This window comes from Cimex lectularius, unplaced genomic scaffold (assembly GCF_000648675.2).
Source record: "Cimex lectularius strain Harlan isolate CLEC.00 unplaced genomic scaffold, Clec_2.1 scaffold34, whole genome shotgun sequence".
Lineage (NCBI taxonomy): Eukaryota > Metazoa > Arthropoda > Insecta > Hemiptera > Cimicidae > Cimex > Cimex lectularius.
In genome coordinates, this window is record NW_019392635.1 from 637220 (window position 1) to 657892 (window position 20673).

A 20673-nucleotide genomic window follows, 5' to 3' on the forward strand; every position below is an offset into this window, starting at 1 on the left:
TAAATAATTAACTTAAAGCTACTAGGACGGAAATGAATTACGACTGAGATAAATAAATTTTGAACTTTTTTTTCAAACCTTAATAAACCTAAACGACAAACTCTACAAGAAAAGTGCCCGAAGTAAAATCATTAAAAAAAGTCGTACAATTTAATTCTGTATTCAAAATGATATTTTACATTTTTTTTAAAGTTGCTGAGCTTTGGGAGGACGTACCTACGTTGAGATAAAATTTGATATGAGATTCAGACCCTATTTTTTTTAATTATTTCCAAATAAAAAATAAAAGGGGGGTAGTTTATAAATAAACACGCGGTATATACTATTAACTTTTTGGTCGAAACGAATTGTCATATCAGGCCATTGGTCGAAACACTAAACACTCGATTTTGGTTAATTTAATCCAAAATAAATTAGCATAATTTTCTATATAGGAAATTAAAGTATGGCTAACACTATAAATATTATTTATTAATATTAAGCTTAATTAAGCCGAAGGTCGTGGGTTCAAATCCCGCTCGTGTCACTAACTTTTTCATTTCAACCAATACCTTACATAAATATTAATTAATTGAAAGAAATTATTTGGTCAATCGGACCACGAAATATAATGGATTTATTAAGCTTAATGACACTTTCGCCAAAAGTATTTTCGTATTATTTTCAATGTCTTTTTAAATATAGTTTGACATAATTGAATTTTATCATACTTTTTGCCCAACTTTTTGATGGTTGATATCATTGTAACTTGTTCTTCGTTTCTGATTATTTTGTGCATATTTCCATTATAAGCAACATACATGGCACATAAAGCAAAGCCTTAAAGGAGTTTATGAAATAGCACATACTGTCACAAAACTTCATACGATTAGCAAAGTTTGAATGTCTTTTATATCAGTTTCTGGGTGTTTCCTTGATTACGCACAGGAGGATGACAAATGTTTGACTTGTTTACATGTTTAGTTGTAGTTGATCACCAGAGGAAACTTGCCTTTATATATAACTGAGCTAATCTAAAATAGCGTAATTTTCCGTAGATTATTTGAATGGATCGTCATGCTTTAATTTAACCGAGTTTTTGCTAATTGCATTTCATCTTGTCACTGAATGGATGCCGCTCCTTCGCCGTGAGCATCATTTTTCGAAAGGTCGGATGTAAAAAGCTCGCACGAGACCTTTGTCTGAATCAATTCCGCTTCGTCATAGGACACAGTTGCTTTTTAAGACCTCCGCCTCGATCTTACGCCCTCCCCTCTCGTGTCCTCCCGATTCCTCCGTCAGCTTTTTACATTTTGCACTCTTTAAAACCTATCGTATCCTCTTTCATCTACCAACAATGAGAATTGGTTAAAAGTAACATCAGTAAAATAACAATAAAAGTAGTGGAATGTGTTTTTTTTATTGGTTATAGTTGCCAAGTTAGAGAAGTTTAAAAAAAAATTAAATACGTGGCAATTTTAAGAAATATTGTACAATGGGCAGGATAATCCTCTAAAAGTGGCAAAGGTCTTCAATCCTTCATCCTATCTTTTGTGTAAACTGTTTAAAGGTAAAAATGGGAAATATATTTACTTTGAATTATTTAAAAGGAGGGCAATGAAAAGAATGCATTTGACACACTGATCCATTTTGGTTTTTAGACAGACGAGAATCTGTCCTATCTTTCATAGGTAACTTTTATGTTTTTAGTGTTATTTTTATCGCCCGAGTTATGATATTTGATTACTTTACACCTAATTAAGTAAAAGCTGATTTAATAATAATCATATCGGTTTGTGCTTAAAACTTTGGTTGAGATTAAGAAAGATCAAATGAAAATTTAGCACACCTAAGTCTTCTTGCCTAATAAACATCATTTTGAAATTAAGACTTAGAACCGTGTGGATATTAAAACAACAAAAGTTCATTTATCTTTTAAATGCTGCTTTAAAAGAAATTCTCATATGGGAAGGTTTGCGAATCAATTTTCAAAAATTAGTCAAAGGCAAAGATGATAATGTGCTTCGATAGAAATCGTTCGAAGGAATTGGATTTGAACCCACTTTGACCACTTTTTGATCCTTTGATTCTCAATCTGATTTCTTTCTTCCTTTCCTCGTAGACCAAAGCTTAACTTTACAAGAATTTACCAAAATAGTAAGCTTGCCGGTTGACAACCTTCAGACCGTGGTAGTATTATAATTAATTAGCAAGATTTTTTTTTAAACCTTCATCGGTTTTGGTCTTGGAGGGTCTGCGTCTCTCTCGTAGGAGCAAATTTTAGTTGTTAGCTATTATAAAATTAATTTATCCACTATAGTTTCATAAATAGATACATCAATATTGTACTGTGGCATTTCTTGAACTGGAAGCATTTGATTGTTTCACCTTTTGTGTATTTTTAAACCTTTCACGTGCCGCAAAGGACCACATTCACACATATCATCCTATATCGTGGTTTTTGAAAGAGGTACTCGATTAATTTTGACCGGCATAGTGCCGAGTGTGCTACTAGTTCCGAAATAACTTGTTTGCGATGATAACTCGATGAGCACAGTTTGCGTCAATACCCTTTGTATTGTCAATATGTACACTATAGTATTTGTTATTTGAATTAAGGAACAATTCAAATATGATTTATTCATGATATATGTGCATTCTAAAAATATAGTTATTGGGTTGGTGGAGCCAAAATAAAATTTCGCCCGTCCCCTCTCTCATGGGAACTTGGGTTCCTATGGTAACACCCCAATCATGTCCTATCCCCCTCGTTGAAGTGATAAGGGTTAACTTGCAACCGTCGGATCTGCAAATCAGCTAATCTTTTCTTTTGATTTAAGAAAGTGGTCACCAACCCCTGTTTCCAACGCAACTTGTTATAGTGAAAAATCGTGACTGATTTTCATTCAATAACTCAATTCATTCAATAATAATAAGAGATTTCTACCATCTGAGTCCAGATATGATGTAATGACAATGGTTTCTTTGTACAAATAGAACACAGTTTTTGATAACATTTTATGTAGATGACACTTTCCGTTTTGGCATATCGCAAAAATTTCATATAAATAATATAAAGATTTTTTAAGTACGTTAATATTTGAGTTAGCCATATGGGTGGTCACCTTTTGTATCTCATGATAAAAATATAGTATATTTCTATCAGTTGTGACGCAAAATTGTTTCATTGATTTGTCTTATTTTAGTGCAAAACAGAAATTAGCTTTTTCTTAATACACGTGGCCTACACTTTTCAACTTTACTAAACAGCGAATATATGAAAGTCTTTAGAATTTGTTTCAGATTCGTTTAATTTAATAGCATCTCTTGTCAGATTTGCTTCCATGCTGGGTAAATATCGGTTTGGGTATTTTCCCCCATTCTGTGGTAAGTTCTATAAGTTGTCGGAAAAAGAACGGAAAACAACATGCAACACCGGCAGCACGGCATGTCTGGCGGGGCCGAAACGGGATCAAATCTTCCTCTGTATATTTACGTTTTCCACCGCTTGTCCAATATTTGTTTCTTTTTAAATCGATTTGCTATCTCAGGTGAAACAGGATTAAGAGGTTGATTTTCTTTTCCCACACTTTAAATCGACCTTGTAAATAATACAATACGTTGTATTTGTGCTTTATTTATTATTTCGGATGACTTCCTTAATTGAAAAGAATAATTCTGTAACATCCCTTATTCGTCATTTAAATTAATATAACGACAATTTAGTTGATTTATTAATTTTTTTTAATTTAGTATAATTAATGAATTTACGTAACATTTCTATCCTGTTAAAAGTGATTTTGTGCTAGTCAGATTTTACGAATATACCTTTCGTGATGTTCATATGCTTAATGTCCTAAAGTGTTCAATCAGGTTTTTCATAGATTGTAGAATAATTTTGTTAATAATTTATAATTGATTTGCTTGAAATTTGTTGGTGAAATGGGATTTTAGCCTGCGTTGATCACTTTTTAATCCATCTCTTCTCCATCTAATTTTTATTTCTTTTCTGACCCATTGTGGATACATGGTGAATAAAAAAGCCTGACTTTTAAAAAGATTGCGAGATATTACGAGAAATTAGTACCAAAATGGCACACTCGCGTCTCAAAATTCTTTGGCTCTTTTTCGCGTATATTCCATGTATCCGATACCTGGTTGATGATGGCTCATATTTTACTTGAATAGTTTTTTTTTTTTTTTTTTTTTAATTTTTCACCAGACTAAGGAAATAAGTTGGCTGCATTGTTAGTAATAGTAGATACACTTAACACGATTAGCTGGCTTGCCCATATGCCCCTAATATTAACGGACAACAAAACTTTTGATGTTCAGCCATTGTAAAACTGGCTAACACTAACAGAGTAATTAGAATTCAGTTCCCCATATTTTTTTACTGGTGCGTTTTTGGTAAAAAACCACGTGAGGCGTAAACTTTTATTCTTTGACTAGCTTCTCATGAGGCAAAAGTTTCTCTTCGGGATAACGGGTCACGAATAGGAGCTCAACTATCAAATGGCAATCATCAGTGTACATTTTTAAGGGTATTTTTGACGCTGATTTCAATGGTGCAAACGGTTTTTAATTAGGAGCAATCGTTATCAAGTAATTCACACAAAAAAACTATATCCGATCATTGTTGTTCGGAAAAAAGAAATCTTATTCAACCAATAACGAATTTATTTAACATTTTTATTGCTAGTATATCAGTTGTTTCACATATTTCAAAACTTCGCAATAATTTCCTCAAAGACTATTGGGGCATCGGTGGCCGCAACGTTAAGGCTCTCATCACTATAAGGTAAAGGTCCCGGGTTCGAATCCAGAGGTCCTGCATTCGACCCCGAAATACTTACAAATGGATTTTTCAAAAACACCGGCACCCCGGGGGTTGGTATGACTCTGCTGTTGAGAACCCCTAAAAAAAAAATTAAATGCTCTGGATGTAGCTTATTAAAACGCGATTCAGCCTGGCGCAAATTTAAGTTCACAAATACAAATTTAAAGAAACTACTTGATAAACAGAGCGCGAATAAAAATTGTTTTGTTGACTTCAAAGGCTTTTGAGTAATCCAAATAATATAATTGAAATGTTTTAATGCATAGCTAACACTTATCTGAAAATCATTACTGAAATTTTTACGTTGTCTGACTTACTGTACTTACCATGAAAATGTATGGTACATTACAAGAAAAGTTTGAGATGATTCTGCTGTTGGTAAAAGTGGACCTTAATTTCCACCAGGCTGAATCCCGTTTTGAGCTACATCCTGAGCGTTTTTATTAGTCGATGTAATTTTAAGAAATTGTCGCGATTTTTTTAAGATACTATGAGCAATTCACTTGCTTTCAAATGAAATGATAGATAAATAAATTGGTTATTAGTTGATGAAGTTGAGAAGATTTCGTTTATTCGAAAATAGCGTTTGGAAAACGTTTGTGCGAATAACTTGAGAACGGTGGCTCCAAATTACAAACCGCTTGCACCATCAGCACCAAAAATTTCTTCACTTTCAAAAATTGTACATATTGCCTTTTGAAACAGTTAAACTCCTATTTGTATCCCGCTATCCTGGAATTAGATCAAAACATTTTACCTCCTGAGAAACGTCAAAAAATAAAAATTTTCCTGAAAGCACACCAATAAAAAATATATGGGAGGACAGAATTTAAACACACCTTTGTATGACTTCCAGTATATACGTATACATTGGTATTTCTTAAATGCCATTGCTGTAACTCGAAGTATTCGATTTTTTTTGCAAGGTTTGCAATATTTTTAAACTTTTCACGTCTCACCAGATACAAGGCAAGATACACATAATCTTATATCGTGAAAGGTACGTGATTAATTGTGTAGTGATAGATTGTGTTAGTTGTTATGCCGAGAAACATGTTTTGGTTGAGAAAAGATTGGTGTTAGTTGGCATTTCATTTCTGCCCTGACTTTACGAAGGACATTACGCTATTATCAACACGGTGGATTTGTTTCAGTATCAGTCGTAAACATTGTCAAAGTTGAATAAACAACCCAATCAATGAGCCAGTTTGTGTATGAATCCAGCAAAACAGGTGTTATCTAAGGGGACTGAAATAAATAAATAATCTCGGACTTGAATTAAAATAATCAATTTATGAAAAATTTAGACGTTTCAGTTGATATTTTGTCTCAATTTCAATGTTAGGTTCATTTAAATTGTGGCTGTTCGGTTTGTAGTCTTGTAAAAAGTTATGTTAGTTTTCTTTGTCGATATGTTAAACATAGAAAATTGTAAGTGATTTATGGAAAAACCCAAAAATCGGTCTGTACATACACATCTGTTGAATAATAAAAAAATTTGTACATGTATGTATCAGTGGGGGCACGAAGTTTGAGAGTATAAAAATAAATCTCAAGGTGGGCTTCACACAATTTTTTCTATTCTTCCTATTTATACTTCACCGGTTTCGTTTGAAGGTGTGACCAACGGATCCGTTTATTCTACAATCTGATCAATAATATTAATCAAAGTTGAATTAGTGATTTTATCAATCTTAAATGATTATTTTTCGATATATTATTGTTTTGTGTCGTAAATAATTGGCATTGTTTTCTCCTTTCGCGTGCTGTACAAATACGGTTAGGGAATTCGACATGGATCAAAAGTAAATAAAATACGATAGTTTCTTATGCTTGAACGAGAGTTTTGGCTCTGTATATAACTTTTATGAATATGAGTCATGGACTGCTTCTCACATGTAGCACTTGGATTGTAAACGTGATCGAAACAGCAACAATTGTATCGGCAGGCTCGGATTTCTCTCGCCCAAATGTGATATGTGACAAGGTGACAGGACTGAGCACGGATCTAAGATGAACTCGTGCTTTCCTCCGTTGGCCGCCCTCAGCCTCCACGGGCAGCCGCCCAAGTCGCAACCGGAGAGGATCGAAATCCTGCAGGACCTCGATCTCTACTACATAAAACAGATAGCGCACAATTTAAAGGTGAGTCCACCAAGGCGAAGGTTGAACCCGCCTCGGTCCTTTTCCGACGTGGAAAAATATTACTTTGTTATCTCAGGGATCTCAGGGACGTGATAATTACTGCCGTCTTGGTAAACTCCTGGATGTGATAATTTACCAGGCATACAATCGTTCCAACAATCACCCTTTCGCCACCTCTCCAACCTTTACACGCATATGGTAAAATATTCAAATTAATGAAAAATAATGGTTTGTTTGATTATTAGTTTTACACTTCCCTTGCCAAATTCCAAAATCTTGGATAATTATGTCAGTTACTTGGATTTATACCCGTTGTTGGTCTTTGATGAAATAGAATGGTAAATCGGTGGTAAATAAAAAAGGTCATTATATTTTTGGCTGTCTTAAAATTAAATTTATTCATTCATTTATTTCAAAACATTAATTTCAGATCATTCTTCATGTTATTCTCTGATTTGATAGATTGTTAAATATTCGATAGTACAAAAAAAATAAATTTATAATTATTTGGAGATTGTGAGATGCGGTCTTGTTTAGAATTAGGTTTAGATTGTGATTTAGGTTTAGAAAACATTTTCTTTATTGTGCCAACATTTCGATCTTTAATTATTCAGAAATCGTGAGATGCGGACTGGTGTGATGTAGGTTTCAGAAAAACATTTTCTTTATCGTGAAAACGTTTCGATCTTTATTGAGATCATCTTCAGGGCCTGGGATTTACAAACATTGTTTACATTTAACAAATACATTAGAATGTGGTAAAAAGTGAATTTATACAATGCAAAATATATTTTTTTATATTCAATCAAAGTATTTCTACTCACTCAAAGTGTTGTGTCATTGAATGGCAAAATTACACAGAAGACAAACACTTTGAGTGAGTAGAAATACTTTGATTGAATATAAAAAAAATATACTTGGCATTGTATAAATAAACTTTTTTCCACATCCTACTTGTATTTGTTAAATGTAAACAATGTTTGTAAATCCCAGGCCCTGAAGATGATCTCATTAAAGATCGAAACGTTGACACGATAAAGAAAATGTTTTTCTGAAACCTACATCACGCCACACCGCATCTCACGATTTCTGAATAATTATCGATAACGGTCACTAATCACCACACGTTTCGATCTTTATTGAGATTATCAACACAAAATAGAGAACAAATACTTTGATTAAACCTAAAATTTCTACTTTGTGTACATCATTGTATAAATTCTTTTTCACATCTTACATGTATTTGTAAAATATAAACAATGTTTTTAAATCCCAGGCCGTGAAGTTCAAAGATCTCAATAAAGATCGAAACGTTGGCACAACAAAGAAAATGTTTTTCTAAACCTATATCACACCAGATCGCATCTCACGATCTCCAAATGATCATTAATTAACGGTCACTAAGTAGTACATATCATTTATAATTATTTTTAATATTTATAAAATCCATATGTACTTCCATCAAATACTACAGTATAAGTTTGCAACCACAAAAGATATTAAAAAAATGAAATTTTGAATTGCTTTCCTTGCTATTCACTGATTTGTTACATAGGTAAATAGACAACAGTACAGATAAAAAAATAATTTTCCAAGTTTTTAATTGAGTCAAAAAATTCAATGTATCCTTGTATCTAATAATACAGCTGAATCATTTTCCTTCTTATTCAGTAATTCGATAGATTGATAAATAGTTGAGAGTAGAAATAAAAAATAATTTGCAATAGTTTTTAACTTGATTATCTTGTCTTTAACGCGTTTTTTTTAAAAATTACATTCATTTGAACGTCTCAATCTGTTACTGATTGTGCTTTTATTTTGTACTTTAGATTGTCAACTACAGAACCCTCTATTCTCGCTAATAACTTACTTTTACTCTCCAGTCTCCCACACTCAACTCAAAGTATTCGATCTTCTTCGGGGCGGGGTTGAACAACCCCTTCCTTTCACGCTGATAAATTACATTCATTCCAATAAATTAAAATATACATATATACATTTCAAAATCTCTGTAGTACTGAGAACAGCGACCATTGCCCGCTGCTGTGCCCTAGATTACGCACTGGTCCGACGATATGCCAAAATATTCCCTAAATACGTCAAGCCTTCTGCAGTTGAAAAGATGCTCGACCGTTATTCTATCCTTGCTGAACGGGCACCTAAGCGGTCGCTTTCTGGCCAGAAGGTGCCAGCGCTTTGTTCTTGTATGGCCTATACGTAGTCTTTAGCTTTTTCTACCCTTTCTCCCAGGACCAGGGACCAAGGGTTGCAGGGTTATTTCGATTTTACCTGCAAATATACGATAATTTGGATCATCTATGGAAAATAAAAGTTTTTAATCGTTCCCTCTGTTAAGATTGGTTTTATAGATTGATAAATTACTGATAAAAAATATTTACATTAGCGTTTTTAAAAGAGTCATAAAATCCGATGTGTTCTTGCATCAACTAACAAAATGTTGATTGCGAAAGTCCAAAACTCGTTGACAGATAAACAGACCATAATGGTCAGATACGACCAAAATTGAAGAAATAATTTACCATAACTTTTTAAAATTGTCATAAAATTCAATGTTTATTTTCATCACTTTCGACATTACAAGTTCGCAACAGGGTTCCTATGAGAATTTAATTTTCAAAACAACCTTTACATTCTTCTAGAATTTATCTTTTAAATTTCTTAAATTAAATATGCTAACCAAAAATGATAATCTTCTAAATATAGCATAATACATTACAATAACTAATGAACAATTAAATTAGTTTTATGCCATGGCAAATCGTGCTCTTGGCAAGTCTTCCGATTCTGGTGCCAGTTACGCGGATTTATTTCCCTTGTTGTTCTTTGACTTGATAGCATAATAAATAATTTACGATACCAATAAAAACTAAGTCACTTTAGTTTTTAACAAAACATTTAATATTCTTTTCGTGTTGTTATCCTTCTTTTTTATTCCGTTTTCGATTAATTTATTATCCCATATTTTCGAAGGCAGATAAATGACGCGGACATCTATTTTTCTATATTTTAGTGTTAAAGCAAAAGGGGACCACAGTGGCCGAGTGGTCTGGCGTCCAACCTCATATTTGCAACACTCGGATCTGGGTTCGAATCCCGGCAGGGCATTTTAATTCAGGTTTGCCCCCTCGTCCATGTCACCCCACGGGTTAAGCCCACCTGTATGACAAGACTTACCTTACTTTACTTGACTTATCACAGAAAATATAAAAAACAACCATGTTAATAGTTATTGACCTTTTTTTTTTTTTTAATGATCTATTAAGAATGATTCATGCCATGTCCGAAAACGTATTCGTGTCAAACCGGTCTTCACTACAGAAGTAATTTGGCATTTCCGATCTTTCTGGTCCGCCTATATTCGCTAGTTGGAATAGAACAGAATAAAAAATTTTTACTGAAAAAAAAAATACATCTAGCATTTACAGGAGTGTGGCACACACAATCGTTATAACTGTATTACTACAATATAAGATACAAATGTCAATATTATCTGAAACGAAGAAAAAAATACGTTACGTAAAATAAACAAATATTACATTTTAAAAGAAAACATAATGGGTAAATTTTCCTCCAAATAAGTAATCAACTCTACTTATGCATTTCAACAAAAGGCTCTCAATCTTAAGCCAAAATGGTGGAGGCAAAATCATTGGCTTGTCGAACCTTTGAAATATTCAGTATAGAATTTAATTGGCCGTCTTGACTATGGTAATCAACACAATATTTACCTAGGTAAAAATTCTAGCTGCTACATAATTTGGATGTTCAGAAAAAAACGTTCCATTGTTTCAGATTCTTACAAATTAATTAACTTACGGTTACAAATTAATCAACTGTTATTTACATTTAATATACATTACATCTATTTGGTTTCGTGGTTTCGATTGACCAAATAAATTCTTTTCAATTAATATAAGGCTTTGGTTGAGATAAAAAAGTCAGTGTCACGAATGGGATTCGAACCCACGACCTTCGGCTAAATACGCCGCTGCTCTAGCCACTTGAGCTATCGTGACTTCGATTCACTCGGACACTAACTTCCCATCTCAAAAAGGAGGGAAAATTCAAAAGGTGGGGTTGAGATGGGAAGTTGGTGTCCAATTGGATCGAGGTCACGATAGCTCAAGTGGTAGAGCAGCGGCGTATTTAGCCGAAGGTCTTGGGTTCGAATCCCGCTCGTGACACTGACTTTTTATCTCAACCAAAGCCTTAATTAATTGAAAATATAATTATTACCTTTGAAAGATAATTATCAACTCTTTATTGGCTAACCTCAATTATATAAGAATCTTCTGTTTATTACATTGAGAGGAAATTGGACTTTAGATAATACAGATCATATCTTTGTAGTGGAATTAGTATTTCGATGAGATCCATTGTATTTTGAGTTGATTACACTGTCTATGTCCAGTGATAAAAGATAGTTTTCCTATATATCAGTAATTTCCTATCTAATAATAGGAATATTTTTTTTAGTTCTTCTTTATTATTAAAATGTTATAATCATTAGTTGTCAGCTGTTTCTTTTGTTTTATATGGTCAAACATGTATACAGTGCTGCTCTGAATATGACGCCCGACAGACAAAACTAGAACAGGCGGACCGGATATAGTAAATTGAATGGTAAAAAAGCTGCATAAGTGGACACAGCACTTGGGAAAAAGCTCCGCAGGTATATTTTCTAGCAATGAGAGGGGTGACAACTTTGAGTTAAACTGAATAACGGAATTCCTTTATAAAGGATTTTCTTTTTCTAATAGGGGTTGCTTTCTGACTTGACTTTTCACTTCTTTTTAAAAAACGTATCATGTATTTTATTATGTTCACGGCTGTTTTTCTGTTTCTCAGCCGATCCCGTTGTTGCTCTTGGCGCAGTACGTTACGCAATCGATACTGTTACGCTAATATTTTCAATTGTGAAATAATTCGCTATTTTTTAATTATTTCTCATTAGCAAATTGGCCCAGTTTAAAAAACTATGTTTTGTTGACATTTGACGTTAACGAAAATAGTATTGATACCATGTAATTTAGAATGCTTCCTATATGAGCTTTCGTATTCTCTCCTCTTATCTTATATTTTTCTGACGTAGTTGATAACATAATAACTTAACTATGTTGAATAGGTGTATCTTTTTCTATTTTGTTTTGGGTTCGAGCCCTTTGCCTTATGACGCAATATCTGTCCAATTTCTGTATCGCCGTATTAATTAGTGTCTCCTTGACTTCTTGACATCTGACACATTATTGAGAAGTAGCTCTCCTCCGCACCGTTTGACTTTAATTTGTATTGGCTCCAGTCGAGCACGGTTTTCCTTCCGCACGGGCCCAGAACGTAGTCAAGCCTCAAATCGAAAAAGGACTATGGACGGGTTTTCCATTCCTTATCGGTTCAGGACGGTCAGGGAGCCTAGGTACAGAGGAGAGGCGCTCTGGTCAAATTATGCCACGTGGCAGCACAGGAAGTTTCGTACGAAGGTAAAGCATCAAGAAAAAACGTTATCTCGCATAAAACCAGTTTAGCTATAAATCAGATCAAACCGGCAATTACCATCTTGTAAGAACTAGATAGCACGCCGTTCTTGAGACCTTGGTCGGAACCTTCATGAATTAGTCTTAGTTAAATAACAAGAATTGCAAAATAGTTTGCCAATTAAAAAATAAATAAATAAATTACAGAATCAACACATAATGAAATAATTAGCAAGTACTGTAAAATTTGTGATATTTAATGAGTTATAATCTTTATCCCATAAATTTTGCAATGTATGTGAAAAGTTATACCTACCATTTTCTCATATATTCCCTCCATATTAATATTTATTTGTTCTTTAAGATATGAAAATAGCAGAACACGTTTTCAAAGAAGGATTGAAAATTTTGTGTAACAAATCTCTGCTAATTTTTGTAATTCGATTAATTTCCAGTAAAAAAACAGTGCTCTTTTTCACAATCAATCGTCTTTATTAATTAATTTTTTGACGCGACTTCCTCTGAATTTTGCCCTGCCATCTTCGTTATTTCGACCTGTCAGGCGCGTTTTGGAGTTTCTCCGTTTTCTGTGATAGTTTAGTGTGTGTTCTTTTGTCTTCTTTGCTAAAGTAACACCTCAACCTACGATTGAAGATGGTGTGAAAATGAAATATACCACGCAGGCCAAAAATAGAACAGAAATGAGCATACTACAGTGTAGAAAATGTCTAAGCTTGATCACAATACTCACAACGTTTTTATTATATGTAATCATGATACATTTCTATTGATATTGACTTACATATTGGTTATATCAAAGGTTTTTCAAAATATCATCCTTTACCTAATCTTGGTTTTTAATGTGAGCTTTGGCCTTTGTCAGTTTTATACGAACAAATTTAGTTTATTTTCCCTCCCCCAGCGGAGGGTTGTAAAAATGTCATCAGTGATCCTGGGGTCACAGGTCTCTTTCTCATCCGCCCGAATCGCATTTAAAGTTCACGTAGCCTTTTCACGAGAATGATTGTTTAATTTCACCTGTCATGATGATAATAACGGGTAACTAGTAAAAAAAAGACAAAATCGATAATAAAAAATGGTTCCTTAAGTCCGGCACCGGCCAGGTACGACACACGTAGGCGTGTTGCTACGCAGTACAACCTGATTGATTAATACAAAGAAAACTTTAAATAATTTTCAACGCATTTTTAATTTTTTTTTTAATTTTTCAAAAAGCAATAAAAACGAATTTTTATTTAGAAATCAAGTCAAGAATCCCTACTGAAAGGGACATTTGTAAACAGATTCTTTGAAACAGGAATCTTCAGGTTCTTAAAGAGATAATCCGTTTATTGGTATAAATTACTTTCTTAGTATTTGTGTTGATTATGATTAGGATACTAGAAAGGGGTGAACTTTTCCTAGTTACTAAATTTAGTTCAATTGACTCGATCCTTCTTTTAAGAAGTAGGCCATTGATTGTGTTTGCATTTCTTTCTCCAGGTCTTCTTGATAACCTAGGTCATGTCTTTTCCTCATTGCATAACCCGCAAATAGGGTCGGTTTTGAATGTACCCATGTTATGTAGGTGTGTACCAGTGCCAATACCGTGAGTTTTACGCCATCTTAACCGCAGCCAGTTTTGGCGAGGGTTCTTTAACCATTATTTACCGAGTCTGGTCATCTGTATAGTTCCACTCCTATTGTTTTCTGTGGACCATTTTGAGTTGGATGGGTCTATGTTTGATCTAGTTATCCCTGTTATTGGTTATAGGCCTATAGTCTTTTGTATTCCCATCTACCCAGTTTGTCTGTTTGTTTTGTACTAAAATTTTTTTTATGACCTGGAAGGATATTATTAGGTAATGCAAGGCATAAAAAAAGAAGATACTTATGGTATTTAAATTTTTAAAACGCCTAATTACTTTGTTCTGGTTATTGTCTAATGTTAAAAACTGTTACTGATGAATGATAGGTACTGAGGATTGTTCAGGATACACATAATATGGAGCAAAATATTGTAATTGTTACATGTTTTAGTAAATAGCAATAATAAACTTAATGTGTGGTGATTAGTGACCGTTAGTCGATGATTATTCAGAAATCGTGAGATGCGGTCAGGTGTGATGTAGGTTTCAGAAAAACATTTTCTTTATCGTGCCAACGTTTCGAACTTTATTGAGATCATCTTCAGGGCCTTGTGTTGTCCACATTTCAACAAAAAGGTTCTCTGATTGATAGCCGATGCGAGTTTCTTCTCATTGTTGGCGATGTCCTTCAGAATACTTTTTGCTTCGTGTCCATATGTAGTTGAAATTTGTTCGTAGAATCCCATGTTCTTCGTTCTTTTCGTGTAGAAAGTGTGGTGATGAGTGACCGCATTTCACGATTTCTGAGTAATCATCGACTAACAGTCACTAATCACCATACATTTCTACAGAGAAGAACGAAGAACGGGATTCTATGAACAAATTTCAACTACATATGGACACGAAGCAAAAAGTATTCTGAAGGACGTCGCCAACAATGAGAAGAAACTCGCATCGGCTATCAATCAGAGAACCTTTTTGTTGAAATGCAGACCACACAGGGCCCTGAAGATGAGCTCAATAAAGATCGAAACGTTGGCACGATAAAGAAAATGTTTTTCTGAAACCTACATCACACCAGACCACATCTCACGATTTCTGAATAATCAACTTAATTTAAATTATTTTTTTTAATTAACTAGTTATTTCCAATTTGATAGGTGCTGTCCCAGGAATTCTTATAATAAAGTATAGGTTCAAAGCATGACCGTAGAATATAATAGAGTGTAGGTACCTTATTATTAGATTAATCTAGGTGTCCGTTGTTGGCGTATGTATCCTTGAAGATTAAAGGTGTGACAGTGAGATCATAATTGGCAAGTCCTACGGTCTGATCAGTTTTCCCCCCAAAGATTTCAAAATGGTTTTTAACAAGACAATACGTTAGCCGCCAAATGGGCGAAGTTATGTGTTGAGATTACCAAAATTATAGCGTACAAGTTTTGTTTGAAATGTTTATTGTTGTTGAATATTGTAAAGGGTAATATAATGGGCGATTAGCATACATGAAATGCTGTAAAACCCGAGGACGCTGTTAAAAATAAAAAGAGGCGATATTTTTCGACCTTACCTCCCAGCGAGCGGATTAACTGGGGCTTAGCTAGCTAACCGTCCATTACACGTATTCTTTGTCAGGAAAGGGCGACAACGTGTGCATGCAACCCGTCGACCTTTTATAATATCCAACGGGGGGGTTGATATCAATCTTTTTAAAAGAATATAACAACACTTGAATAGTTATTCCGTTAAATATATCAAAAATAGGAAACATACACAAGTTAAATCAGTTCTTAAATAATTAATCATGTTTTCACGTAATATTTTCTTCAACAAGTAAACATGGAAAGACGTCATGTGCATCATTTACCGTACATTAAAAAAATCATGTATTCACAAACATACTCCAGTTTAAAAGCTTTATTGTTGCCAGTATGTGAAATTGGCAATAAATTTTTGATGTTTGCCAGCTTGATGCTCTATAAATCGAAATGTGCTAAACACGCGGTATAACTCAACTTCCTCAGTTGTAAATGTGGCCGTTTTACGAGCGAGAAAAAACACCAAATGTCCACGCATGTGGAAGTTGCTATTCAATTTTAAATTACAAAGGAACTCTTACTCAAATGTGTTGTAGTAAGGTAGAATTAATTACCCTTTCGAACATGGAATGTCCTTTTTTCTAGCTTAGAGTAAATATGTACACCACTGGAATACTAATAGTATACTTTACCTTTCCTATCTTGGTTTTGTTTTGCTTGATGTAACAGATTTTGACACGATACTATTGTGGGAGATGTTTCATTGAGGCCTGCGGGATGATTTTTTTTGGTCCTTTACGATCATCCTGGTCCGCCAGTCCTCGCCGTTTTGGGCCGTCAGACGAGTTTTCGCGAAGACATGCAGGCCAGGATGATCGTAAACGATCAGATTGTAAGTTCTCGACCTCTCAGATATCAAGGTCTGAGACCTCTCAAATATTAAATATTCCTATGATTAGAAGATGTTATTCAAATTTGAATTATACACGAAACTTTACTCAATTAATTTTTAGGGAAGGTAAAATCGGACTTCGAGGCAAGGAATGTCCTGTATTTCTAGTTTAAAGTAAATATGTATTCAACCGGATCGCTAATGGTAGAATCTACAGATTCTCTTTCAACGTATCCGGTTCTTTCTGCCTTGCTTGACCCAGCAAATGTTAAGATAAAAATATTGTATTGTGAAAATTCTTGTTGAGGTCTGCGTGATGATGAACCTGTTAAGTTTTTCTTGTTTCAGGACATCCTGGTCCGTCTATTCTCGCTGGTTTGGTCTCGTCATAACCAATAGTTGATCGGTTTTGTTTGTTTAACAGTGGCTAAGTAGTTTTCTCTTGTGATTAATGTTATTGTACTTTTCTGCCAGGATGATGTTTGCGGTCTGCGAGGTGATGAACCTGTAGTTTACGTTATGATCATTCTCGTCCGACTATTTCCGCTGTTTCTGTCTGTCAGCGCGTTTCAACATTTAGCCATTTTTAATACCTACTCCGTGGCGGTATTAGCAATGAATATAACGTTATATTTTTTTTGTCCCTCTTCCCCTGTGAAATTTGATTGAGTTTGTTTTTGGTATATTCACTGTGAGGCCACTACTCGCACAATTTCTTCTAAAGTTCGAAGTTTCTGATTCATATCCGCGTAGGAATCAGACAGTAGGGTTAGATCGTCTGCATATAATAGGAGAAAGATATCGCTTATCGCACAATGAATCGACATTTAGACCTTTGTGACCCTTGAACGACAAAAGTCTGTTATGTCCGGGAGGAATTTTATATATATATATATATATATATATANCTATATATATAAGAAAGGGCTCAAGATTTCACCTTGAAAGACTCCCTTAGTTATTTTCGTCGCGACGCTGATAGTACCACCAGCCTCCAGGCCTTGAAACAGAGGCGCAATCATACCGATTGTATTTGAATAACCGATGTCAGAACAAAAATATTATCCAGGCAACTTCTGGTCTTGCGGAATTCAGCTTGTTCTTCCGGAGGTACTTCCTCCGAAACAAATAAGCGACCGAGCATAATGTTAATGAAGATTTTAACAATACAGTTAGCTAGTGCAATCCCCCTGTAGTTGTTAGGGTCGTTACGGTCACTCTGGGGTCTGTAGAGTTTTTGTAGATCATTGTAAGAATACCAGTCCCTGGGCAGTTTCAGTTTCAAGCATTTTGTTAACGTGTTCTCCAAGTATACAAGAGCACTGTGTGGAATCCCCTCTCGTAAGTAATACCATCCTAACCCGGGGCAGAATTATTTTTGCAATGGGAGATACTGTGTACTAGTAACAGGGGAGTCTATATGGATAATTTACGTCGTAGAATAAAACTATTATAGATCTACATAGCATTGTTTTTGTTAAGAATGGATTGGCCCAATATGGTAGTCTTGGAGTTCCTCGATCAAGATGAACCAATTCGGAAAGAGTTTTTCGGATAGAACGGATAGAAAGTAAGATAGGGAAACAGTATTTGTGACTGAGTTATAGCCAGTACGCAAAACAGTAACCGCAGCATAACTGTGGCCCATCACGATTGGCAGTAAGTTGAGGATTCGCACGGTACTTGGCGAATATTCGCTGTTTCCGCACAAACTGAGTAGTATGTACCCCGCACGTGTGTAAACATAGACACGCTATGTGCCGAATACCGAGGCGAGCATCTCGAGATTTGGCAAATATTCGGCGGCAATTCGACGAATGTCTAGAGCCACCTTAATGATAGCTCGGAGTTAAAAACATCAAGAACGATTAGAAATTTTGGACGAACCGCACCACCATTCAACGAATCTCATCCATTTAACATTATTTGTAATAATCCTTATATTTAAGGTCTTGGTTGAGATAAGTGTCACGAGCGGATTCGAACCCACAACCTTCGGCAGCCGAGTGACACTAACTTTTTCATCTCAACCAAGTCCTTACATAAAAAGAATAATTAATTCAAAATATTTGTACTGTTTAAAATACACATTGTGAGAAATTTGTTTAATATCTGCTAAATCTGAAGTTTGGACATTTCGGATCACCCTGGTTCAGGTGGTTGGTTCAATTCTTAATATGTTGCAGTTCATATACGAGAAGATAAGCAAAAAAAACCAATATCTATAACAGCTGTAAAATAGAAACATAGCACAAAGGAGAATCATCCTGGTCATGGCTTAAAGAAATTCCATGTGAAAAAATATTTATGTAGGAATCATGGCTTAAATAGGTATCCTCGAAGAAAATGAATTGAAAGAGAGACGAAAAGCGTGTATGAATAGAAAAAAGGGGATTTTAATATACAAATAATAATGAAAGCTGTAATCCTTTCCCCATGGATTTCCATCTTTTGCTTTCCCTTTCATTACTCATATCGCTTTTCTCCTTTACACGGCGGATAATCCCGAGGACAGCTCTTGGTCTGGGCCCTACGGAAAACGCCCCCAAGTGAGTTTCACACCCTATTTATTCGCATCGTTGCCTAAAAGGAGGAATGGGATTCTTGACGGCCGGCCAACTAGACTTCTAGATTTTTAGTCTTACGTCGGACGGCGTCTCACGTTATTTTTAAACCGAAGAAGAGTTTTGCATATCCCGGGGTTGCTGCTGGTTTCAAACGTTGTCCCTTGTATCATGCCCACAAAGTACAATCGGATTCAACCGTTTAGACAACAAGATAAAAAATAATTTTCGGCTAATTTTAGAGAAAAAAAGTCAGATCAGAAAAGTACGAACATGTATAAACACGATTCGTTCAATATTTTAATCAGCATTTTTTTAAAGTAATCAAACTTTGCCCCAAAAAGGTAAGGGTTATATTTTAATTTATTGATGTTTCCATCAACAGTCACGACTCAAAAAAGAGGGGAGACCGTGTATAATTCGATCCTCAAATTAAGGGCACGTTTGTTCATTAAAGAGGAAAATCCTTCGGCCCTGCTTATAAAGCGGTTTCGCCGTTTCTGATAATCCTTTTCAGACCAGATCTGCATGTATAAGCGTTTTGCTTTAAAAAAAAAAGCTTTAACCTCTCCCGCGAAAAAATTTCTGTACAAATGATTTATTTAAAATTGATGAACGGATTAGGTTGTTTCTAGTACAACTTCTTGAACTTATTACGTACCTTTCTTGTAAATCCTTGTTTTCCAAAATATATAAGTCAACAAAAGTGAAAAGATAAAATCAATTCATTCTAAATTTATCTCAAAAATGCCTTCACAATTTTAGTACGTACTAAAGAAGGCTAAAATACTATCATACTTCTTGTAAGCAGCTATCGATCATTTATCTTCAAATATTTGTTGAGAAATTTGATTGATTTTGATAGTTATGATTTGAATATTAACATAACGGTCAGAGCTATAACATAATGCCTCTCGATTTGCCACGGACGTGGCATTCCGTTCGATTCTCGAGGCTAGCTTCGAAATTTCCGAAATGACAAGTCGAAAACATATTTTGTGTTGAGCTACAAATTGTTGGACTATTTATATTTTTTAATTTAGTATTAAATATTAAACATCTCAATAAATAAGATATGGAAATATGAATTTGCACTCTCTCTCTCTCTCTCTCTCTCTCTCTCTCTCTCTCTCTCTCTCTATCTATCTATCTCTATCTCTATCTATCTTTATTTATTTATTTCCCTGCGCCCCTAACCAATTTATTTGTATGTCAGTAAGTAAATATTCTTCTTTCTCTCTCTTTCCTTATTATTCATGCCCTCTCGTCTATTAATTTATCGCCTATCCATTTTACTTTATAAAAGAATTGGAATGGATGCTGCAGAAAGGGCTGGAATGCTCCGGAAAATAGAACCATAAAAAGCATTGATTTGGATATCCATTTTTCATTTATTTTGCCTCTTTATGGAAGAAGAATCTTGTTGAATGAATTCTGTTCTTTTGTCACATGTTCCTAATTTTAGCTCATGCTTTTAATTTTATTATATTTTTCACTTATAGTGGATCATTGACATCTAAAAATCCTTCATGAAAAGAGACACAAATATTTGTATTATATAAATCCATTTTTCCACATGGGCGTGTTATTTTTCTGTTTAAATCCTGTAGTTTTCCACTCGGATCTTAGAAGAT

General features: G+C 34.5%; 1 protein-coding gene across 5 annotated transcripts in view; it reads left to right on the forward strand.

Moving 5' to 3' along the window:
* Positions 1-20673, forward strand: part of LOC106661968 (rhotekin-like) — a 100001-nt gene that overhangs the window by 62698 nt on the left and 16630 nt on the right. Inside the window, exon 2 of one of the 5 annotated variants that reach the window (XM_014385751.2) lies at positions 6769-6964. The exons of 3 other annotated variants lie outside the window; for them this stretch is intronic. In XM_014385751.2, the coding sequence (XP_014241237.1) occupies positions 6833-6964 (132 nt within the window). In that variant the 5' untranslated portion in view covers positions 6769-6832. Of the gene's footprint in view, positions 1-6768; positions 6965-12333; positions 12463-20673 lie in introns of those variants that run through there. One more of the 5 variants, XM_014385753.1, reaches the window with a different exon arrangement.